Source organism: Triticum urartu, chromosome 1, assembly GCF_003073215.2.
Source record: "Triticum urartu cultivar G1812 chromosome 1, Tu2.1, whole genome shotgun sequence".
NCBI lineage: Eukaryota > Viridiplantae > Streptophyta > Magnoliopsida > Poales > Poaceae > Triticum > Triticum urartu.
Window position 1 is genome coordinate 375,785,657 of NC_053022.1, and position 15,907 is coordinate 375,801,563.

At 43.7% G+C, this 15,907-nt stretch overlaps 2 protein-coding genes across 2 annotated transcripts; one reads left to right on the forward strand and one right to left on the reverse strand.

Annotated features, from left to right (window-relative positions):
• Nucleotides 1-582: 582 nt before the first annotated feature.
• Nucleotides 583-5,788, reverse strand: LOC125513424 (T-complex protein 1 subunit epsilon-like). Its single transcript, XM_048678546.1, has 9 exons — nucleotides 5,458-5,788; nucleotides 4,849-5,167; nucleotides 4,371-4,719; nucleotides 4,100-4,232; nucleotides 3,971-4,023; nucleotides 3,208-3,310; nucleotides 1,608-1,774; nucleotides 1,421-1,534; nucleotides 583-1,092 (listed from the first exon to the last, which is right to left on the reverse strand). The coding sequence occupies exons 1-9, from the start codon at nucleotides 5,654-5,656 to the stop codon at nucleotides 922-924; spliced, it is 1,608 nt and encodes a 535-aa protein (XP_048534503.1). The 5' UTR covers nucleotides 5,657-5,788; the 3' UTR covers nucleotides 583-921.
• Nucleotides 5,789-8,745: 2,957 nt separating this feature from the next.
• LOC125513435 (phragmoplastin DRP1E-like) lies at nucleotides 8,746-13,634 on the forward strand. Its single transcript, XM_048678555.1, has 15 exons — nucleotides 8,746-9,036; nucleotides 9,152-9,215; nucleotides 9,313-9,420; nucleotides 10,275-10,376; nucleotides 10,690-10,740; nucleotides 10,830-10,891; nucleotides 10,988-11,078; nucleotides 11,579-11,643; nucleotides 11,726-11,920; nucleotides 12,008-12,127; nucleotides 12,205-12,275; nucleotides 12,352-12,577; nucleotides 12,653-12,703; nucleotides 12,791-13,186; nucleotides 13,265-13,634. The coding sequence occupies exons 1-15, from the start codon at nucleotides 8,890-8,892 to the stop codon at nucleotides 13,391-13,393; spliced, it is 1,878 nt and encodes a 625-aa protein (XP_048534512.1). The 5' UTR covers nucleotides 8,746-8,889; the 3' UTR covers nucleotides 13,394-13,634.
• Nucleotides 13,635-15,907: the final 2,273 nt, after the last annotated feature.

Here is a 15,907-nt window from a genome sequence, read left to right on the forward strand (position 1 = left end):
GAATCTACACTTTAAAATATGTCCACGTACATTCGTATGTTGTAGTCCATTTGAAATGTCTAAAAAGACTTATATTTAGGAATGGAGAGAGTAAAAAAGTTTTCCGTTCTATTATACCAGTTATATTTAATAAACATTTTACAACTATACAACAAATATACTAAATCATACTCCCCTTGAGAATTGTATATAAACACAATAACTCATATGAGAGGTTGTATACATATGAGTTATCAATTTTTAAAGTAATGAAAGGTTGTATACATATTATTACTTGAAACATTTTACTCTTATTATAAAGTAATAATATGTTATATTCAGTTTCAATTCTCATATTATTACTTTAAAACACAATAACTCATATGAATACAACCTTTCATTGAAATATATCACAACCAGTTTGCACAGCAACGCAAGAAGTATTGTCTAGTTAACATAGACATTCAGTTCATTATACCAACTAGCACAATTCTAGATGTATATTCTGCGAATATTGCAGGGAAAAACTTTTCATGGCCTTTTAAATGGAGGGCTTACTGCACGAGTACACCTGAACGGCTAGGCCAAGTGAACCCCACCAACTGACCAACCTGTTATCGTGTATTTTCATATTTCTGCATAGTTCCTCTGTAGCAAAACAGATTAAATGCAATTTGTACACTGACGAATAAATAAACAATAGTAGAGGGCACCCAGACTAAAGCACTAAGCATCGGAAAATACAGAAAAAAGAGAGATTGTTTATTATTCATGTAACAAGATGTGAGAACGCAAGAACCAAGGTCTTCAGCAAGCGTCACAAGCAAAATATAGGCCTACGGTACAAGCAAGTGGCCAATCCAACTGCTTCAGCAATGCTGCATGGTATAATGATGGTTTGTTATCCAGCACGGTTGCCCATGCTTGCAACATTATCAGTACTCAGAACTCTGACGGCGTGATAACGTCATCGATCTTGAGTATCATCTTAACAACCTGCGTTGCCAACAATATCTGTTGTTGCTTGCCAATCAGGGTTTCAAAGACGTTCTGTTCTCTCATATCGTTGGTCCCGACGTCATTGCAGTCGATGCCACAGTAGGGATTGTTCTCCTGCAGAGGTGGTAACCGGTCAGAATCACATGCATGTTACTCAAATGTGAAACGAGACATCCAAATCAGCTTTTAATCACAGCATTAAATATGCTGCATTGACGGCATCAAGCAGTAAAATTGGTAGGATGTGCAAGCACATACTGTAGTGTGTGCCTTGGCCTCGAGTAACACTTCTGTATCACAAGTACAATAACACTAGGATTTGCGCACAGACTCATCCGACTCGAAGTACAAGGACGAGTGACGTTTCATTGAATCATCAAGAACAAATATTGCTACCTATTAGAAGAGCAGACTGGGGAGTAAGGCAACAGAACCATAATACCTGAATTTGCTGAGATTTTACCGCAGTCAACGTATCAATAGGTGGCAAACCACTGTTTTCAGCCAAGGCTAGTGGAATCCCATCCAGCGCATCAGCAAACGACCTAATTGCATACTGCAAGTACAAAGAACATGATGAAACGATATTGCATCTTGTTGCAACTTAGCTGTTGAAACTCAGCAGTTACCTGCTCGGCTCCAGCATATCGATCTGCTGCAGCTTCGACAGCAACAGAGCAAGATATCTCAGCTGAGCCGCCACCATAAACAATAGAGTTATTGCGGATCAGATTTCTAGCCACACACAGAGCGTCGTGAATACTTCGCTTGGCCTCCTCAATCATCATTTTGTTGCCTGCATGGTAGCTGCTGGCTTTATCATGGAAACTCCAAAAGCAATTTATCTTTTAGCTAGTGCACATATTGAAAATCAATATTAGCGGTGACAATCAATCATTTTCTACTTAGCATAGTTGGTTGGGTTGCTACAGTGTGAGGTCTTAGAACCCTACAATTCTTCAAGGAAAAGCAACACACAGCTCGATGGTGCATCATACAATCATGATGATATGAACAGTATGAATATTTTGTACTCATTCTACAAATCCAGCTGGTTATGTATGACAAGGTACTCTCAAACTATGATCTGATAATGTACCCAACACAACGATGGGTCATAGGACCAAGTACTCACAAATTATGACCTAATTAAAAACCAATAGTATCATAAAAATTGTATTCATAATGGGGAAGTGAATGTTACAAAGAAATTTCTCATATATTTCAGTGCACAATTTGCCATTATGCAAGATTAATAACTAAAATTATGCAAGTACACTAGATTTGACAATTGGGTGCGGAACAGTGAAAACTGTCACGTATCTGGATACTGCCAACACAGGTAAAATTGTCTGCACTGTATGCACTGGCAGAGCCACGGCAAGGCTGAATGGGCCGTGGCCCGCCCAGCACAGGAGAAAAAAAATATACCTAGCCAGCCCACAACACAACACATAGCAATAACAGGTATCAGCCCAGCCCCAGCGAAACTGCCTCACACCATACCACAAATAAGGACGCGCAGCAGTCAGCAATGGTGCAGCCGCCCGCTGTCAGCCCACACAGACAGCCGCCGCTCACCGACACACCACACACTTCAGCCGCCTCCCAGCCAGTTGGCCGGTTCACGAGGCCACGACCCACAGGCCACTCAGCTAGCAGTCTGAATCCTTGTAAGCTGGCTCACAGGTGAATGATTTCTATGAATCATCTCCAATTTCCTTCTCCTAAATTCGACTGAGGTCGTCTCTATTCGTGTGGTAGCATAAATAATTCACTGGAGATATGTTGTTTAAATTCTATGCGAAGGCATTGTTATAGATTTTAAAAGGACAAATGATTGAAACCAATTTGTAGTATGTGACTCAATATCTGATGTCTTCAAAAACTCCTGTAATGACTAACAAAAATAGTCTAATGAAACTGTATTTTGGTATAGCTTTTCTTTTATATATTTGTACTCATTTGATCTTGTAAAAATGGAACAGAAGGTACTGATGAATGCCGATGATTCAAAAGTTGGAAAAACATTTGCCGTTCTTTAGCTTGGCCCACCCAACAATTTGTTTCTAGCTCCGCCACTGACTGTATGCAACACAAAAGTATCTCAACTATATGGACAGATTGATCACTGATTGGTTGAAGGTACAAGCACAGATGACCTAATAAAGGATGTGGAGATATGCACATGCGAACATGAAGGAAGAGATATTATCCATTGGAACATACCGCCACGGATGAAGATAGTTACAGCTCTGGAATTTGCACACCTCTCAATGCAAAGCATTCGATCCTTTGTTGTTCCAAATGACTTCTCTCTAACCAAGCCAGCCTGTTTCAGCAAAGTATGCAGATAAGCAAACCACATGAGATACAAGTAGTATGGTATAGTTTTAAACAAAGCATAATTATATTACGATTACTTTCAAGAATATGTTTTGCATGGTATCTTGATGGCAAACATCCTCATTGCTAGGTGCTGAAGGAACGCATTGATTACACCAGAGAGAAGTGGCAACCCTACTCAACTACCAAGAAACACGTAAAGATTAACATTGTTGAGCATTCAATTTTTAGTTTATTGTCCTGAGGTCAATCAAGTCATCCTCACAAACCGACATGCGGCTAATTAAAGTCAGCGGACATCTTAACAATTACTGGACATTGTATAGAGGCTGAGTCAATTAATTCGGATCGGAGGGAGTATCACTTATCTGTTTTAACTTCTTAAATTGTTCGATACACTTATACTATTAAGAAATAATAGAAAGTATGTAACTACGTATACAGACAAAAACTCCCACAAATTAATAGCTAGTCTCCGCATATGCTCTGTAGTCTCAGCTACTTAAGATTTCACATACTTGGGGTTCTAAAATTAGACACCCGACTATACAGCCTGCACCAATCCATGCATATTTAATATTACTTGGGTACATTATCAGAAAAAATTATTCCTTGTGTACAAAAAGGAGCACAAAACCAGTTGTACCTGCCCAAGCTTATCAGGAGTCAACTCTTGGAATCTTGGAACAATACGTCCCCCTGCAGTCAGTTTTCAAATGTTAGATAGTGTATTTATAAGACATTCGGGTTGACAAGGAGAGGTACTCATATCAACCTGTAGCTATGGCAATCAATTCCAATTCAACACCACCAACCCATCTGACAGCGGGCAGATTTCTTTGCATAAGCAAATGATTGGCTTCATCATCAAAACCCCACTGACAGATAACTAAGGTTGCACCAACATCCTGCAAGTGTTTACAAACAAATCTTTAAGTACTTATATTAAGAAGTCAACAATGATACGATGCAAAGTAAAAAAAACTTTGCGCAAAATCATGACTTTGCCCTACTATAAAATACATTGAAATTTTGTAGGCCTTTACCTTGCATTTCTGAACCATTTCATCAAAGTATTTTTGCTCTTGTCCACGCATCGTCTGGAATTTTTCTACAGTGTCAATGTCAACCTTATGCTTTGTCTTGGGCTTTGGGGGCTCAAATGGGCAGGTAAGGATGGCAATATTAGCATCCTCGATTCTCTTTGGCATTTGTGGGTGGCTCATATCTTTGTCAACAGCGATTCCGTATATTAGCTCAGTGTCCTCTAGCTTCCCACCAACTTTACCATCTACTTTAATCAAGTCCAAGTTTACATCCTTCCTTTCCAAATCAGCAACAGCAAGGACTGCCCTGACAGCAATCTCAGCAAGCATCCGCTTACAACGGTTAACACTGCAGTTTAAGAATGACGGGTCCAATTAGCAAACGGAGAGAAATATAAACTGAATCTACCCTGCTTCCTAGCAGATTAAAACATTGGTTACATAACTGAGAAGTTAAGAGTGAATATCTTCGACTTACATCTTTGAGGACAGAGTTGTCATGCAGGTCTGCACCAAGGGCTCTATATTTGCAGCAGTGAACTCAAACCTAGTGGAGATATGTTCGAGGTGATCAAAAGCTATCTTGGAAGCCATTTCATATCCTTCGGCAATTCTTATCGGTTGAATACCACGCTCTAGCAGTTTCTCAGCTTGTTCCAGGAGCGACCCTGCCAGGACCACCACCCCAGTAGTACCATCCCCGATTTCATAGTCTTGACTACGGGAAAGCTCCACCATAAGCTTTGCAATCTGGTTGTCAACATCCATTTGCTCCAGGATCGTCACTCCGTCATTTGCTAAAAAATCATAAGGGAGGTAATTATTCAGAAACCCGAACTTCCCTTATTTTATTATAGGAATAAAATCAAAGTAATTTCCAACGGAACTAACAGCCCTACAGACATCTAGAACTCTGGACAGATACTGCGTAGCACACACCAAAATCCCTAGCCCTCGAAGAAACCGATGCAAGGGCCAGATCGCATGCGAGAACCTTAAGTTTTCCCGCAAAGAAAAAAGAACAGGTGAGGCTAAGATCAGGAAGCAGAGCGGGGAGGGGAGTGAGAGAGTGCGGTGGAGCAGTTACTGATGGTGACGTCGCCGTCGGGGGACTGGAGAATCTTGTCCATGCCCTTGGGGCCGAGGGAGGTGCGGAGGCTGCGCGCGACGGCCTTGCCGGCGGCGACGTTGGCCTTGTGCGCGTCGAGCCCCCGCAGGCGGGACTTGCTCTCCTGCTCCCTCAGGATGATGAAGGGCCGTCCGAAATCGTCGAACGCCAGCGCCATGGCCGGCGCCGCCGATGGACGGGACGCGCGCGCGGCGCTTCTAGAAGGGTCGGATCGCACCAGGGGAGGAGGAGGCGGCGCGAGGGCGGCAAGCGGGCGTACCGGCGATCTTTGTCAGGCTTAGGCAAAAAAAAAACTTCACGAAACATCCAAAAGGATATGGGCTTCATCAATGGATGTGTGGGCCGGGTTGGATAGATGGGCTGGCCTTTTCTATCCCACGAATAAAACCCGAAACCGTTGCTAAAAGGGGGGAAAAACTCATAACCGTGGACGAGATATGCGCGTCGGAGACCCACGTCACCATCCCACGAATCTGTTTGAAGAACTTTTGAAGCGACCGGTCCACCTGCCCCGTCATCAGCGTGTTTTCTTCCTAAACTACCCTTGTACCTTCGCTGCCAAGCATGATAAGTGTTACACCGACTACACGCTTGCGTGGGAGCTAACGCATGCTTGATTTACTTTATTTTGGAATTTACACATCTTGCTCCGTAGACCATATATGTAGCCTGATTCATTCTCCAAACTGAGCCGCTCTCTTTTTTTCTGCGGGGAACTGAGTCTGGGTACTGTACTATTGTGTCTACACAGACAAAAATCTCATTAAACCACAATAGTGTGACTGAACAATCGACAAAATTGGGGTACAAAAAAAGACCCCACGTCGATCTCGAGCGAAAACCCTAATTGCCGCCGCAAGCGACACATGTCATTGGGCAAAGCCCACTGGCGGGTCGACGCTGGCGGTTGACGGTTACTGGATTTGTTTCTCGCGCGAGCGTTGCTCTGGGCACGCCCCTCTCGGTGGAGTTGTTCGCCATGGTGACCGACCTTGGCTCGTGGGATTGCCCTTCGAGTGTTGCTCTGGCGAATGTTGAGGAGGCTAGGACGAGAGGCGATGTGGGGGCTTAGCGTGGCCACGTGCGGCAATGCCTAGTAACTGCTCCGCCCGATGGTGAGGTGGTCCTATGCTTCGTGGTGTCTATGGCGTGGGCTAGGCGGTGGTTCCTGGTTATGATGCACTTGGGCTTGGCCCAAATCTGGTTTGTGCTGGCGGTTGGTTGCAGTTTCTCGGGTGGCGGTCTCGGACTTGGTGGTGGCAGCTTCGGCCACGGGGCGGTGCATGTATGGGCGTGGCGGGTCATGGGACCCAGCGGACAAAATTGGAGTTGGCTTGAGGCATGGTTCGGTGGTTAGAGGGTTTGCGGTGGGCGATGTCCCGGTGTAGGGTAGAAGGTGGTCGAGGCATCTCAAGGAGAAATCCTCTTTCCACCTCCTTCAGATCCAGCGATGACGGCGCCCACGAGTAGCGTGGTCTTCTTGGAAGCGCCGTTATGGAGATGTTCTCATCACTCTCCCCACATTCTTGGCTTTGAAGAGAAACCTCGTATTCTCTGAATCATGTGATAGATGTGTATTCGCGTCTTTCTCCTCCTTGGGGGCATCATCTTGAAGCCGGCTACGACTAGAAAACCGGTGGTTGGCAGCGGCTTGTCTGTGTGGTTTGTTGAGATTTAGGGCGTCAACGTCTATTCCGGCAACGATGATGGTGTCGATATGAGTTTGGGTCGCCGCTCGAGTCTGGTAGTGGCCTTTTTCTAGCGTGCTTGATGTGTTATTTTGTAGTTTGCTTGGTTGTTGTGGAGTCATGGCTGTAGTGGAATGTGTCCATGTGGTGACGATGGCATGCACTCAACATTTGGTGGCTTACCCTCATCACCGTCGTGGCACACAACCGATGTGGTCGTAGCACGCGGACGTTGTGGTCCAAGCTTAGCCACTTGCGGATTACAATATTGTCGGGGGCGCGGTCTGAGCATATCCAACTGATGGCCATAGTGTCCCATGTGGCGATCCCACCATACCCGCCCGTCTATCATAGGATTGAGGGGTGCAGGATCCTAGCATATCCATCTGCTGGGCATAGTGCAGGGTCCCAACATCATCGGGGCATGGTTTCAACATCCCATTTGCGCGTCGTAGCATCGCGGAGTGCTGGTCCCAGCTTCCCCATCTTCCTGTCGTAGCATCTTGTGGTGCCGGTCCCAGCTTCCCCATGCTATGGCTCGCAGGCAGAAACGAGATGAAGAAAAAAAACACAGGCCAGGTCAGGAGGATGTGGTTGGGATGGGGTCCTGCGCTGGAGGTGGGGTGACCATCGATGACAAAATCTGCGTGGCCGTGGAGGATTCGTGTGTTGGGGAAAGAAGATTGGGTGATGCCGGGAGAAGAATAATGTGACACAAATGGGAATGAGAAGAAGATAGGGGCACAACGGGTGGCATGTGTGTGGAGAGGGAGAGAAAAATGACGCGTGTAGGGACAATTGGGAGGAGACTGGCGCCAAATCGAGATCATTTACCAAAAGTATACTACTAGAAAACTTACTTCCTCATGACGCATGCAGAGTTTTCCATTCGCAAAAAGGCATTTGCTGTTCATTTCTTTCATGCACTACTAAAACTATTTAGATTAATTATAAGCTTAAAAAGTAACTATTCAGTTTTAGAAACTATTCAAATTTAAAATTTTGGTGACCAAAGCCGCGACTTGGACTCTTCTTTCTTTTGCATTTGGCGACTTGGAAAGTTGGAAATATCGTGAGGGGTGAAACTGGCAGTTAAAGGGTGTGTTTAGGACACATTTAGATGTGCTCTAATTATTGCACATCTAAGTGAGTGAATCAAGCAAAAAAAAAGAAAGAAAATATTCACATGAATCTTAATGTAAAATCAATGACATATGACTTAGATGTGCAACTTATGGCACATCTAGATGTGCTTTAGGCTAGTCATAGTGGGAGTAACTTAGCAAGTAACATAACACACTTCGAGAAATTTTTACTTATGTGACATGTAGTTAATGAGAAGTGGTAACATAATATGTTACTGTAACATAGCGTTTTCTAAGACAAGATAAGTCTACAAGCTAATTAATGAAGTCTTCTATGATACTACTACTATATTACTTTGCATTATAAAGATAATAATTTAGACTAGTGTCATATATATGTATGACACTTGTATAAGTTACTCCCGTTATGACCAGCCTTAGCAAAACCGGCAGTTAAAATACAGGCCGACGAAGCCGATTCTCAATTTCCACGACAGCAACGCCTCTCTGCTTCCTTCGTCCGCAGGGCCTCTCGCGCAGCAGCGAAGCGCCATCTCTCCCCCTCCCCCTTCCCGCGCCTTCTAGAACCTTCCACTCCAACTGCCGGGGCTGCGCAGATGGCGACCATGGAGAACGTGATCGTGCTCGTGAACCGCATCCAGCGCGCCTGCACCGTGCTCGGCGACCACGGCGGGGACGGCGCCGCCGCCTCCCTCCCCGCCCTGTGGGAGGCGCTGCCTTCCGTGGCCGTCGTCGGAGGGCAGGTACTCCCACCTTCGGTCGCCTGTGCTCACCCCGCCTAGGGTTTTCGTTTCGTGGCTTAATTACCGTGACGCCTGGGTTTGATTTTTCTGCGCCCGGTTGCGTTCGTACGTGCAGAGTTCGGGGAAGTCGTCCGTGCTGGAGAGCATCGTTGGGCGTGACTTCCTCCCTCGAGGCTCTGGTATGGCAGCGAATCCCGCGTCCGGCTCCGACTATTCGAGCTTTTGTGCCGTTTGTTTTGATTGTTTAATTTCGCGGTTGTGCGTTGTGGTTCGAAGGGATCGTGACGAGGAGGCCACTGGTTCTGCAGCTGCACAAGACGGAGGTCGGGGAGCAGGAGTACGCCGAGTTCCTGCATGCACCAAGGCGTCGGTTCACCGATTTCGGTGAGCTCTCTCTGTGCCCGTAATGGATGCCTGATTAGGGGGTTATTCAGGGGTTATGCTTCAAGTAAACACTAGTAGTAATGGATGCCTGATTTTTTAATGCCCGATTTCGGTGAGCTCTCTCTGTGCCCGTAATGGATGCCTGATTAGGGGGTTATTCAGGGTTATGCTTCAAGTAACTACTAGTAGTAATGGATGCCTGATTTTTTAATGTCTACTGTGATTTGCTGTGCTATTAATAAGTGCAGTGGAATAATATATCTATATGTACCTGCACCTGCACCAGAAGTTGTATTGCTCAATACAAGCTACATATGTGTGATAATATTCAGGCTGTGGGCACTTGATGATGCACTGGCTGTAGAGTGCTATTATTATAAAAAAATGTGTGGTTTTATCTATTGCTTATCGATATGGTTGTAATCTTCTACTCCACAAGGATGGGTCAGGTGCAATGGGGAGTTTTTTAGGTAAAGTTCTATGGTCACTCTCTCTAGTCTCCACCCTATGTGGATAGCTCAGACTACATTATGCACTTGACTGTGTTGCTAAGTGTTTAAGACTTTTCCATCAGTGATTCAATGAGTAGGTGTTAATGCTGAGACTGGCAGATTTAAACGATTTTATTTGACCAACCTGCGTCTGGTGCTACCAGTTCAAGTGTTATGTGTTTTTGATCAGGCTGGTTTGCATATGGCCACATGTATCCAAAAAACATCACACACATCCATCCTTCAGAAAAAAAATGATGTCCTGAAATGAATTTGGAATAGCTGAAGTATTTTCATCACTGGGAGGCAACTCAAGTTGATCAGATGCTTATTCTGTACATGCTGTTTGTCTGTTTTCTGCAGCTCTTGTGCGTATGGAAATCGAAGATGAAACTGATAGATTGACGGGGAGATCAAAACAAATATCTCCAGTCCCTATTCATCTCAGCATATACTCACCAAACGGTATTATACGTTGGACATAAGTGCATAACTTAGTGCTACATTGATGGAGAATATTGCTGCTGGTATTTACTAAATATAAATTTCCAGTTCCATTTTATATGAATATCACTATAACTTCTCTGTTTGACAACAGTAGCCATGTATCTCTGATTTCATTCCTTTTTCATGGTGGTGTTTATATAGAGATCTTAGTTTATAAACAATAGCATTCATGCAGCTCTTGCATCTTCTTGGATCTTAATCTTTTTCCGGAGGGGCATTACTTCTACATTTTCTTGATAAGTCATTTATTCTACTCAATTGGCTATTGCAGTTGTCAACTTAACATTGATTGATCTGCCGGGTCTAACTAAGGTTGCTACCGGTATGCCAATGTCTATTTTTTTTCACATTTTCTGATCTAGGCAATGTTCACAAGGAATTTTCATTCACCATGTTGTCATCTCTTTTCAGAGGGGCAGCCTGAAAGCATTGCCCAGGATATCGAAAACATGGTGCGCTTATATGTTGAGAAGGTACTGCTATTGCTTCAATGGGGTGCACTTGACATACATAAGATGTGCATGTTGATATTTACCTATGGAGTGACACATTCCTATCTTCTTTTGTAGCCAAACTGTATTATACTTGCTATATCTCCTGCCAATCAAGATATAGCAACATCAGATGCCATTAAGCTTGCTCGGGATGTTGATCCAAGTGGTATGAACCAAAATTCTGCACTTATTTTGTTGTGATCTACTAATTCTATTATCTGATGGTACAATCCTTCAGTATGATGTTGAATAATTACGTATGTACTTATGTTTTATACGCCTATCAATGTCACAACTCATCATATTTGCTGATGTCATTTGCTTCAAAGATTTTAGCACTATGGATGTTCAACATGAAAAATAACAAAACAACATCTTTTCGGTGGAACCGATACATAACTTAGCAAGTATTTGGTTTTAACTCCAGATTATTGTGGTCGATTAATGATTACTGAGCCATGTGCGATGTACATTTCACTCCAATGGCTTAGACTACTGATTCTCTTGTCTAATATTTTATGACCTGTTCACATTTGATTGATATTCTCCCCCACTGTGACAAAATTATCTGTTTGATGCATCTACCATATTTTCTTGCCTATTAATAAAAGCGTACTTTATAAAAAACATATTTCTTGCCTGAGGGATCATTTTAAATTTTCATAGGTGAAAGGACCTTTGGCGTGTTGACTAAGCTTGATTTGATGGACAAGGGAACAGATGCACTTGATGTATGCTTCTACTTTACTTTTTCTGTGAATTTTGGGCTTATTAAGGACCTAATAATGCCCAATACTTGTTCTTCTCGCTAAGGTTCTTGAAGGAAGAGCTTACAAGCTACAACACCCATGGGTTGGAATTGTTAACCGCTCACAAGCAGATATCAACAGGAATGTTGACATGATTATTGCTAGGGAAAAAGAACAAGAGTTCTTTCATTCTAGTCCTGAATATGCTCATTTAGCCAGCAGGATGGGTTCAGAATATCTTGCTAAACTTCTTTCACAGGTTCGAAACATCCTTCTAGTGTTTTTATTCTTGTTCTTTGTAAGGTAGCAATGGTCTCATCATGCAATCCTGTTTTTTATCTCTCAGCAACTCGAGGCAGTTATTAGGGCACGCATTCCAAGCATCACATCTTTGATAAACAAAACTATTGATGAGCTTGAATCTGAGATGGATCACCTTGGTAGACCTATTGGATCAGACGCTGGGGTAATCAATGAAACTTTTGAGCTAAATTGCATTGGACTCAAACAGACATATGTAACACCATTCATGTACTTGTGCAGGCTCAGTTATATCTAGTCCTGGAGTTGTGCCGTGCGTTTGACAAAATATTTAAAGAACATCTTGATGGAAGGTAAGTTCCATTTTGATTATTTCATGTCTTTATTTTTCTTGGTCATAATCTGTAACGTGGATATTGAAATATGCAGACGACCTGGTGGTGATCGAATTTACTGGGTCTTTGATAATCAACTCCCTGCTGCTCTGCGGAAGCTTCCATTTGATCGCCACCTCTCCTTGCCAAACGTTAAACGAATTGTGTCACAAGCTGATGGTTATCAGCCTCATTTAATTGCTCCTGAGCAAGGTTACCGTCGACTGATAGAGTCTGGTCTCAGTTATTTTAGAGGGCCAGCTGAAGCTTCTGTAGATGCTGTAAGATTTCTTCTTCCTGTGGTTGCTTGCTTTGCCATGTTTCTTCCACTAAGTCCCCTTTTATCATCACTTTAGGTGCATAATGTCCTGAAAGAGCTGGTAAGGAAATCAATTGGGGAGACTGAGGTTTGTTTTCTTGTACACTTCAACTCCAACTTGCCACTTAAAATTTTTGTAAGTTATGTATTTACTGTAGTGATATTGTTTCACTAGGAACTGAGAAGATTTCCCACTCTTCAAGCGGAGCTTGCTGCTGCATGCAACAAAGCCCTGGAGAGCTTCCGTCAAGAGGGCCGTAAAACTACTGTGCGATTGGTCGATATGGAGTCAGCGTATTTGACGGTCGACTTCTTCCGCAAGCTTCCACAGGAGGTGGACAGGGCTGGAACTGGATACCCTGTGGACAATGCTGGAACTGGACCTTCCACTCCTGTTGATCGGTACTCTGACGCGCACTTCAGGAGGATTGCTTCTAATGTGTCCTCGTACATTGGCATGGTATCGGACACACTGAAGAATACTATTCCCAAGGCTGTTGTTCACTGCCAAGTCCGGGAAGCCAAGCGGTCCTTGCTGAACTATTTCTATATTCAAGTGGGCAGTAAAGATGTAGGTGTCTTCTTTTGTTGTCTAAATATGTTCATTCCTTATCCTTTCAGTTGTCTCAGTGATCAATTTCCTGTGTAGGCTAAGCAGCTCGCGCTACTCCTTGATGAGGATCCTGCTCTTATGGGGCGCAGGCAGCAATGCTTTAAGAGGCTTGAGCTATACAAGTCAGCAAGGGATGAGATTGATGCCGTGTCATGGTCGCGGTGAAGGTAACATACCATGTGCTTGTAATATACTTGCTACCTTAGTTCAACTCATGTTGTTTTGAGAAATGCCGAATTAGCAGTCGGTTAGTCTGGACTATTGTTGTCAAATCTCAGCTGACAGATCAGTTACCTTGCTGTAAATAACTCCTAGTCTTTTTTTCACTGTGTAATTCCGAGCTATTAGTATGAATATAACAGTTTTGTGTGACTACGGATATGAAATTTACAGACTTCTAAGTTTACAGACTTCTAAGTAGAAGTACTAGTTCTGGTACTTCTTAGTAGGATGCATGTGATCTTTGACAATCTGTATGCGGAGTTCTCAGCATAAGTAATGATCTTTCACCATCTTTGTGCATACTGATGCATATGCTCATTTATTCTCAACTCTCAAGCCCTGAACTCCCCTTTCAAAGAAAGAGCGCCTATTTCGTTTCCAGACTGTATACTATGGCATTTAGGCTTACAGGCCATTTTGCCCCTTTTGTGCTTCCTTCAGTTGTGGGACCTTCAGAGTTCAGACCATTCATACCTGCTGTTGGTAACCGTTCTGGCCCGGCCTGATACATTATAATAGTCCTCTTGTCAGGAGATTATTACTGCAACTAGATTTAGTTTTGGGGCGCTTTGTTTCCAGGTTCAGACAAGAGCCGCCCTAAAGAAAATCTTAGACAAGAGCCTTCCCGGTAAATCATACATGCACTTTCGTCTGCGCATTCTTGGCACAACTCAACCTGCATGTAATGTAAGGCCTGCCTACCGATCTGATAATTTGTTAACGGTGGCTTTTTCAATACTCCAGAAGAGGAACCTGAATTAGACGAGTCTGGTCAAGTTACAGGTTATTTTGTTCTTGTAGCAATGGTTCCACAGGATACAAATCGCTCATATTTTTTCTGGTCACCTACTCATCTTTTGTAGACTTGAATTTGACTCTGCAGTACTCTAGTATGTTGAACTGACTTTTGGTTTCTTTGGTGATTCTTCACCTGGTATTTAGTCCACGCTTTCTAAAGCTATGATTTTCTTTCCCGTCGATCTTTCATGAGAACCCTGCATAGAACATATCTTCTATTACAGCAAATTGACAAAGACACTTTTGTGCCAAGAGAAGTATCATTGTTGATGACACATCTCCCCCCCTTTTGGTTTCTGGTACTTTTAGTAGGATTCATATGTTTATTTAGGCCCTGTTTGGAATCTCTCCACTCCGCGGAGTTGGGGAGCTCGGTTTTGGCAGCTCCGTCAAAGTGAGCTGTAGTCTGGTCCGCTCCGGGAGCAGAGTCAGAGAAGTGGAGAGGAACCGAACACTCCCTTATTCTCAACTCTCAAGCCCCTACCCCTTCTTTCAGAGAAAGCGCACCTATTTCTTTTCCAGCCTATAAGCCATGGCATTTAGACTTTCTGCTTCTTTTAGTTTTCAGACCTTCAGAGTTCAGACCATTCGTTACCTGCTATTGCTAACTGTCCTGGCCTTACTAAAAGAGAAAAGGTAACCGTCCTGGCCTGGCCTGATACATATTGTCCAGTGGTGCTCTTGTTAGTTTTGGGGCTCTTTGTTTCCAGGGTAGACAAGAGCCTCCTGGTAAATCATATATGCAGTTATGCACTTTCGTCTACACATTCTTGGCAGAACTCAATCTGCATGTGTTGTATATAAGGCCTGCCCACGGTCTGATAATTTGTTATCTGTAGCTTTTCAATTCTCCAGAGACGAGTCAGGTCAAGTTTACTACCGGTTCTTTTGTTCTGGTAGTATTGGTTCCACAGGATACAAATCGAGCATATCTTTTCTTGCCACCTACTCATCTTCAGTAGACTTGACTTTGACTCTGCAGTATATGCTAGTATGTTGAACTGACTTTTGGTTTCTTCGGTGATTCTCCACCTGGTATTTGCTACGGACTGCACGTTTTCTAGAGCTACGATTTTCTTTCCCGTCGATCTTTCACGAGTACCCTGCATAGAACAGATCTTCTCTTCTCTTGCAGCAAATTGACAATGACACAAGACATGAGCCATTGGGGTTGACTCTTTCTCCTCCCCTCTGGCCTCAAGAATTGGCTGCTTTAAAATAGGCAATTGACCGGTCAAATTCTTTACCGACAGAACTTTTTGGTCCATTAAAAAGCAGTAGCTCTCCATGCATGGACTATCTGGTATAGTTGCACAGAACTGTAATCGCTGCCAATTCATAGCAGCATAAATGGCCATGCAATGTGTCGCAGTCGATCATGATAGTAATGTCCGAACGAACGATCTCCAAGACGGTCTCCTCATGGACAATTATTTTGCATACAATTAGGTATAGAAGCAAAAGGAGAGGATCGGCGGTTGTTGGCCATTAGGGCATCTCCAGCCGTTGGCTCCCCAAGGGGCGCCTAAAATCGCCGCCTGGGGGTGAGCTGGCGCAAAAATTGAGCCTGGGGCGAGTTGGTCCCCAGCCGCCGGCCCCAGGGCCGCCCTCAGGCACGTTTTAAAATAAAAGAAATTCGGCGAAGTTCGGCTTAAACAC